The sequence below is a fragment of the Sapajus apella genome, unplaced genomic scaffold (assembly GCF_009761245.1).
Source record: "Sapajus apella isolate SASKATOON/1434 unplaced genomic scaffold, GSC_monkey_1.0 scaffold16, whole genome shotgun sequence".
In the NCBI taxonomy this organism is placed as follows: Eukaryota; Metazoa; Chordata; class Mammalia; order Primates; family Cebidae; genus Sapajus; species Sapajus apella.
Window position 1 is genome coordinate 15771652 of NW_022436956.1, and position 8556 is coordinate 15780207.

Here is an 8556-nt window from a genome sequence, read left to right on the forward strand (position 1 = left end):
TATATATATATATATATATATATATATACACATATATATATATATATTTATTATATAGGAAACCCCAGGCCTCATAGGTCTTACATTACCATACACTATGTTAATGTAAGAGGAGGAGAAGCTGTGCACAGGGGCTCCCGCCTGCAATCTCAGCACTTTGAGAGGCCGAGGTGGGCGGATGATCACAAGGTCAGGAGATCGAGACCATCCTGGCTAACACAGTGAAACCCCATCTCTACTAAAAATACAAAAAATTAACCAGGCATGGCGGCTCACGCCTGTAGTCCCAACTATTCGGAAGGCTGTGGCTGTTCAAGGAGAATTGCTTGAACCTGGGAGGTGGAGGATGCAGTGAGCCAAGATCGCACCATTGCACTACAGCCTGGGCAACAAGAGCGAAACTTCATCTCAAAGAAAAGAGGAGAAAGAGTGGTAAAGTCACTTAAAGTCACCTAGCTAGTAAGTGCTCCATGGCCAAGCACAGACACATACTATGACAGGGCTTGTTCTCCCTCCTCCTTTGCTTTCCCTGAGCAGGAAAGAGCCAGTGGCAGTATCAGGTTCAGTGAGAAGTAGGGAGGAGAGGGGGGATGGAGAGAGGGACTTAGATGTTTGCCATAGCCATTATGTCATGTTCCCAGGGGTCCCCAGCCCTGGCGGTAAGTGTGGCACACTTTGGCTGACTCACATCCTGTTCCCACCCCAGATCCTGGACTGAGCTTCCAGAACCATGAACCCCGCCATCGGCATCGCTCTCCTGCTAACAGGTACCCAGAACTGGGCAGGGCTGGGGCTCTAGGCACCCTGGCTTCCTTACCTCCAGAGAAGCAGCTTCTCCCTCACAGCCTCAGAAAAGTGCAGATGACGAAGAGAGGGCTCTTCTTCATCCCAAAGTCAGCCAGTCCACCTCCCTCATATTCTGATGGCCTGAGGTGGCTTTTGGAAACCATTTGCTGAGCCCTCCCCCACACTATTGAACTAGAGTCCCCAAATGGGATCCCGGAACCTGCATCAACTCCCCAAGATCTCCTGTCCTTGAAATACATGGATAAAATCCAAGGCTCCAGCAGACTGAGGAGGGAGGCTGGAGCCTGCAGAGAAGTTAAACTGGCCCTCTGGGACCCCTGGGGTGGGGAAAAGCACTCAGAGAGCAGACCCCAGTCCCCTTCCTAGCCAGGCCCATCTCTCCACTTTAGGTGGGTGGGAGGCCCCTGTGCCGTAGGCTTCTCTAATTTGAAGGAGGCACTGCTGGTGCCAGTCTTGCAGGTCTCCCGAGGGCAGAAGGTGACCAGCCTAACGGCTTGCCTGGTGGACCAGAGCCTTCGTCTGGACTGCCGCCATGAGAATACCACCAGCTCACCCATCCAGTACGAGTTCAGCCTGACCCGTGAGACAAAGAAGCACGTGCTCTTTGGCACCGTGGGGGTGCCTGAGCACACATACCGCTCCCGAACCAACTTCACCAGCAAATACAACATGAAGGTCCTCTACTTATCCGCCTTTACCAGCAAGGACGAGGGGACCTACACGTGCGCACTCCACCACTCTGGCCATTCCCCACCCATCTCCTCCCAGAACGTCACTGTGCTCAGAGGTGAGGCAAGCCCCTAACAAGGCCAAGTGAGCTGGGAGAGCCAGACTCAGGGACAGCAGGCAGTTCCCTTGGCTGGGCTGAAGAGGAGAATAGCTGCATAACTCTCTCACCCACTCCCAACTGCTACCTGGTCAACTGGGAGACCATGGCCTTCAGTGCAAATGGGGTGAAGAGCTCAGGGCCAGTCAGACAGGCAGAGTAGTGTGGTATATTCTTCCACCAGAACTGCAGGCAAGGCCCTTGGCCTCCCAATCTTCCTTCTCCCCAGCTGGAAAACAGGGACAACACCACCTCCCTCAGCCAGTTTTCTTGTGATGATGTTTAGTAAGGTTTTCTTAAGATGATATGTGTGCAACAGGTCAGTAATCTGCAGATGGGAAAGATGGCTGGTTCTCTGAAACCAGGCTGCTCCTGGTCCCAGCTAAAACATCACAGTGCCCACCTCCCTTGGGGCAATACCCCCTTGCTTTGGGCCTGTGCCTGCCTGACTCCTGATCACTCTTCCTTCCTGCCCTGCCCCCAACCCCTTTCTCTTTCCACAGACAAACTGGTCAAGTGTGAGGGCATCAGCCTGCTGGCTCAGAACACCTCGTGGCTGCTGCTGCTCCTGCTCTCGCTCTCCCTCCTCCAGGCCACGGATTTCATGTCCCTGTGACTGGTGGGGCCCACGGAGGACACAGGAGGCCTCAAGTTCCAGTGCAGAGATCCTACTTCTCTGAGTCGGCTGACCCCCTCCCCCCAATCCCTCACACCTCGAGGAGAAGTGGGGACCCCACCCCTCATCAGGAGTCCCAGTGCTGCATGCGATTATCCACCCACTCCCCCATGGCACCTCACCCTCACCGCACACCTCTGGCTGTCTTTTTGTACTCTTTGTTCCAGAGCTGCTTCTGTCTGGTTTATTTAGGGTTTATCCTTCCTTTCCTTTGAGAGTTCCTGAAAAGGGAAGCCAGGATTGGGGACCTGATGGAGAGTGAGAGCATGTGAGGGGTAGTGGGATGGAGGGGTACCAGCCACTGGCGAAGTCATCCTTGCCAATCGGGACCAGAGACCCAGAGACCTGGCAGAGACTTGAATGAGGAGTGGGTAGGCTGTGTCTGGGCCTAGCATGGACATAGTCTGTGCGGAGAGCACTCCTTGGCAGGCATGGCTGGTGCCTAAAGACCTCAGATGTGAGGGCACCACCAAGAATTTGTGGCCCACCTTGTGAGGGAGAGAACTGAGAATCTCCAGCATTCTCAGCCACAACCAAAAAAAAAAAAAACAGCCCTCCTTACCACTGAGGAAGTCCCCCAGGGGCCTTGGGGCAGGACCCAGTAAAGATGCAGATTTGGCCAGGAGAGCAATGCTAGTGGAGGGTTGGAGGAGGTAAAGGATGAGAGTTTATCATCCCTCCCTGCCTACGGAAGCTAAGTGTGGGCCTGCTGCCCCCCCACCCGCCTCCACCTGCAGTGGAGAGGGCTGCAGAGGAGGGCAAGACCCTGTCAGGCTGTCCCAAGGGCTTCCAGAGCTCTGACCCACAGTCAGATGGGGTGGAGTCCCGGAGCTGCACAGGGTTTGGCCCAAGTTTCTAAGGGAGGCACTTCCTCCCCTCACCTATCAGTGCCAGTCCCTGCTGGCTGGTGCCCGAGCCCCTCAGACAGCCCCCTGCCCCGCAGGCCTGCCTTCTCAGGGACCTCAGTGGGGCACGAGGCAGGCCATGGAGTAAGACCCAGGAGCCGGACACTTCTCGGGAAATGGCTTTTCCCAACCCCCAGCCCCCACCCGGCGGTTCTTCCTGTTCTGTGACTGTGTATAGTGTCACCACAGCTTACGGCATCTCATTGAGGAAAAAGAAAACTGCACAATAAAACCAAGCCTCTGGAATCTGTCCTCGTGTCCACCTGGCCTTCGCTCCTCCAGCAGTGCCTGCCTGCCCCACTTCACTGGGGTCTCCACAGGTGAGGCTGGGGGACGCCACCTCTTCCTCTTCCCTGACTTCTCCCCAACCACTTGGAAGCGACCCTGCCCCTGGGGGCTAATGACTAGATGCTGGGCTTCTTTCCAGAATGACCCTAGGAGACACATTTGCCCAAATAAGCGAACATCCCATGTGTGCTGACTTGCCTGGCTGGATCAGCGTGCTCACCTGCCAACACATGGGCTGAGCCACGTGGCCCTGGCTCTGGAATACACAGGTGGCTTTGTGTGAACCTGCACTGAGCTGTGCAGTCTGCTTTTTCTTCTCAGCTCTGGTAGTTCTTCAGAAATGTCCCTGCCAGGGTGAGCACGGGAGGAGGTTCCACTGGAGACACCCGTGTCCTCGAGGCATCGCTTCCGAAATCCAGAAGCATTGGCAGGAGAAAGGACTGGGGACAAATACTGTCCTTTGGGAGTAGGGAGGGAACACTGAGCCCTATCCTAGCTCCTTCCCTAAAAGTGAAGAGTAACATGGGAGCGAGCATCCTGGGATTGGGGGCTAGAGGGGGACCTACCCCCAGCAGGGTAGCTGTGGGTTCCAATTGCTGTCAGAGTTAGAGAAGCAGCCCCAAGCCAGCCTCCCTGCTTTGCCAGAGATTTGGGGGAGGAAGGTGACAGCTGCCTAGAGGCTGACTCACCTGATATTTAGCACTGGGTGGGATGATTGCTCTGAGCATTTTTCTTAAAGGCCCCAGATCTAAGTTATGCCACTGGCTCCCACTCCTGCTACCTCCCATCAACCTCTCTGCCTTGCCTGCCACCCCTGTAGTTACCATGCGCAAAGAGAGGAGGAGGAGCTGTCGGTGTCCTGGGCTGGGAGGCTGATGACCACTTAGCAACATACAGCCAGCACACAGCTCTCTGAAGAGAGGAACACCCCTGAGACAGGCCCCTCTCCCTCATTCCTGCTTGGGCTGCAAGCACCATGCCAAGGAAAGGCTTCTTGGTGAGAAGAGCCGCTGTGGGGGAAGGGAGATCAAATGCCAGAGAAATGTGGGGAGCCCCACCCACAGGGAGTAAGAGTTAAGAGTATGGAGGTCTTTCTGGAACGAAATGAGCAGCACTGTGTGAAGCCTCGCATCTGTATGACACCTCCTATAGGGTTTTTGTCACACTCTAATACAGGGTCCCTGAAGAGTTGAGCAGACACACTCTTAGCTGGGAGATGTGTCACCCTCTGCAGCCATGTTTAGGGGAGCAGAACCTGAGGCCCAGAGTGGGTAAGGTTAGCTCAAGAAGACACAGAGGCCACCAGAGGGCCACAGGCTTCAGGAAAGGAGAAGAGAAGAACAGGGCATCAGGCCTCACAACACAAACCTACCCAGAGCTGGGCGTGGTGGCTCACGCCTATAATCCCAGCACTTTGGGAGGAGGCGAATCCCTTGAGGTCAGGAGTTCGAGACTAGTCTTGAAACCCCATCTCTACTGAAAATACAAAAATTAGCTTGGCATGGTGATATGCGCCTGTAATCCCAGCTACTCAGGAGGCTGAGGCAGGAGACTCACTTGAACCCAGGAGGCAGAGGTTGCAGTGAGTCAAGATCACACCACTGCACTCCAGCCTCGGCAACAGGATGGAAACTCTGTCTCAAAAAAATAAAATAAACCTACCCAGAATGACCTTGCTGAGGGCTGGGGGCCTGCAGACTTTCAGCCACAGGCCAAGACAGCCATGCGTCCCTCTCTGGTCAAGTCAGCAGGCCTTGTGGAGGTTGTGGGATATCTGTGGTGACTCAGGTAATTATAGAGAGCTGGGCCAGCCCTGGTTCCAGTACACATGCCCCAGACTCCTCCCCATCTACCCCCTCATCAATCCTCACCTCTCTCCTGGGTCCCACTTCAGCACCTAAGTCCATACCTTGGGCCATGGAATTCCTGCTCAAGAGCAACAGACACCCCTCTCCGCACCCCCATTTCTGGATTGGACTGTCCACTGAGACACACAACACCTGCATCTCTGACATTAGAGGCTTCCTCGGGAAGGGCATGGGGATCTCCATGAGACGTGGGGACTTTCACTGGCCAACCAAGAAATCTACACAGCGTCCAGGGACCTGTGACACGCATCCCTCCCACCTCCTCACCTGATGTCCCTCTTTGAATCTGTAGCTTTTGTGCTGTGAAGGACACACCTGTCTTTACATGTGAAAGAAACAAATCCCAAGTCAATAGTAAATCATCACAGTCACTAGTGAGAAAATGCTGGAGCTACAGTCCTTCAGAGAGTCCTGGCCAGACAAGAGGGCCATCAGCTCTGTTCTGCTCAACAGAGACTCTCAGCCTCAGGACACTCGTGGGCCTGGAATGTCCCCAATACACTCAGGGAGAAACATGTCCTGTGCAGACCTATAGGAGGCATCTTTGCCTGGCACAGGGAAGAACTGGGGTCAGAGAGACCTGTGGATGTGGACATATCATATGGAGGGTGGTGCAGGACCAGTGCAAGAGCTCCATGTGAGGCTCTGTGCCAGGAAGGCTCTGTGATGGCTGGAGCTGTCCAGCAGCGCCTGGGAGTGCCTGGCAGTGGGCGTGGCCAGGTGGAAGCCACCTGCCAAGTTTGCAGTAAAGCAGGTTCCTGAATTTTGTGAGAACATGGACTAAAGGACTCTAGTCTCTTTCCCCTTTAGGGCTTCACTTCAGTAAGTCTTAAAATTAGGCCAGGCGTGGTGGTTCATGCCTATAATCCCAGCACTTTCGGAGGCTGAGGCGGGTGGATCACTTGAGGCCAGGAGTTCAAAGCCAGCCTGGCCAACATGGTGAAACTCTGTTTCTACTAAAAATACAAATATTAGCCGGGTGTAGTGGCACACACCTGTAATACCAGCTACTCAGGAGACTGAGGCAGGAAAATCGCTTGAACCTATGAGACAGAGGCTACAGTGAGCCAAGACCGCACCACTGAACTCCAGCTTGGGCAACAGAGCAAGACTCCACCTCCAAAAAAAAAAAAAAATTAGCCCAGTATGGTGGCATATGTCCATGGTCACAGCTACTCAGGAGGCTGAAGTAGGAGGATTACTTGAGCCCAGAAGGCAGAGGTTGCAGTGAGCCAAGATCACACCACTGCACTCTCAGCCTGGGTGACAGAGACCTCATCTGAAAAAAAATGAAAATAAAAGAGAATTCTAATTAATATATGTAATAAAGACTACTAAAGGTAAGTCAAGTTGAAAGAAAACAAGACAGCCGGGTACGATAGCTCAAGCCTGTAATTCTAGTATTTTGGGAGGCCAAGGCAGATGAATCGCTTGAAGCCAGGAGGCACAAGATTCATTTGAACCTGGGAGGCAGAGGCTGCAGTGAGTGGCTGAGATGGAACCAATGCATTCCAGTCTAGGTGACAAAGCAAGACTCTGTCTTGAAAGAAAGAGAAAGAAAAGAAAAGAAAGAAAGAAAAAGAAAGAGAGAGAGAGAGGGAGGGAGGGAGAGAGGGAGGAAGGTAGGGAGGAAGGAAGGAAGGAAGGGAGGAAGGGAGGAAGGGAGGAAGGGAGGGAGGAAGGAAGGATTTCCAAGAAAGGGCATATTGAGGAAGAGGAACATGGCAGAATAGAAGGCTCCACTAATTGTCCCCTCCCACCCCCCCAAAAGGACACCAATTTAACAACTATCTACACACAAAAAAAAGCACCTTCATAAGAACCAAAAATCAGGTGAGCACTCATAGTGCCTGGTGTTAACTTCATATTGCTGAAGGAACTGCTGAGGAGGCAGGAGAAACAGTCTTGAATCGCTGATGCCATCCCTGCATCCCGCAGCAGCAGCAGCAGCACGGTGTGGAGAGTGTTTCTGTGCATGGGGAGATGGAGAGCACACACATACTGAACTCAGTGGTGCCTGTTACAGCAGAACACAAAACCAGGCCAAGCTCAGCTAATGCCCACACATGGGGGGAACACGTAAAGCAGCCCTAGCCACAGGGAAATGGCCAGTCCCAGCAGTGTGAGCTTGAGTCCCCGCAAGCCTCGCCACCATGGGCTCAAGTGCTCTGGGGCTGTAAAGAAACTTGAAAGGCAGTCTAGGCCACAGGCACTGCAACTCCTAGGCGAGTCCTAGTGCTGAGCTGAGCCCGAAGCCAGTGGACTGCGGAGGCACACAACTTTCTGAGACATCAGCCGGGGTGGCCAAGGGAGTGCAGGCATTACTCCTCCCCTCACCTCAGGCTGCAAGGCTCACAGCTCCAAAAGAAACCCTTTCTCTCTGCTTGAGGACAGAAGAGGCAAGAGTGGCGAGGACCTTGTCTCGCATCTTGGATACCAGCTTAGCCACAGCAGAACAGGGCACTGGTCAGAGTTCATTGGGCCCTTTTCTAGACCCTACCTCACAGACAACATTTCTAGACCCACTCTAGCCAGAAGACAACCTGGTGCTTTGAAGGGAGCAGCCCAGCCCCGGCAGGATTCATCACTACTAACTGAAGAGTCTCTGGGCCCTGAATAACCAGCATCAATACCCAGGTACTATGCCGAGGGCCTTGGGTAAAACTCTGAGACTTGCTGGCTTCAGCTGAGACTCAACACATTACCAGCTATACCAGCTACGGGGCAAAACTCCTTACGTTTGAGAAAAGTGGAGGGAAAGGTAAAGGGAACTTTGTCGTGCACTTTAGGTACCAGCTCAGCCCCAGCAGGTAGAGCACCAAGCAGGCTCTTGGGGTCCCTGATTCTAGGACTTGGCTCTTGGACAGCATTTCTAGACTTCTCCTGGGCCAGAAAGGAGCCCACTGCCCTGAAGGGTGAGCCCTAGGCCAGGCAGCATTCACCACAAGCTAACTGAAGAGACCCTGGGCCCTAAGGGAATATTGGTACCGTGGTGGTGGCGGCCATGGGGTGAGGCTCCTCTGCCTTTGGAAAGGTGAAGGAAGAGTGGGAAGGGCTGCATCTTGTGTTTTGAGTGCCAGCTCAGCCACAGTACAACAGAACACCCGCTAAACTTCTAAGGTTTTTGACTCTAGTCCTTGGCTCCAGGATGCAACCTCTGGACCTCTCTGGGCCCTGGAGGAACTT

At 53.7% G+C, this 8556-nt stretch overlaps 1 protein-coding gene and 1 long non-coding RNA gene across 2 annotated transcripts in view; one reads left to right on the forward strand and one right to left on the reverse strand.

The window, feature by feature from the left end:
- The window catches only part of THY1 (Thy-1 cell surface antigen), a 7066-nt gene extending 3601 nt beyond the window's left edge, over positions 1-3465 (forward strand). The window contains exons 2-4 of the mRNA XM_032285201.1: positions 707-767; positions 1259-1594; positions 2137-3465. Of these exons, the coding sequence (XP_032141092.1) occupies positions 731-767; positions 1259-1594; positions 2137-2249 (486 nt within the window). The 5' untranslated portion in view covers positions 707-730 and the 3' untranslated portion in view covers positions 2250-3465. The remainder of the gene's footprint in view (positions 1-706; positions 768-1258; positions 1595-2136) is intronic.
- The window catches only part of LOC116556155, a 141049-nt gene that overhangs the window by 95683 nt on the left and 36810 nt on the right, over positions 1-8556 (reverse strand). The window lies entirely within an intron of this gene.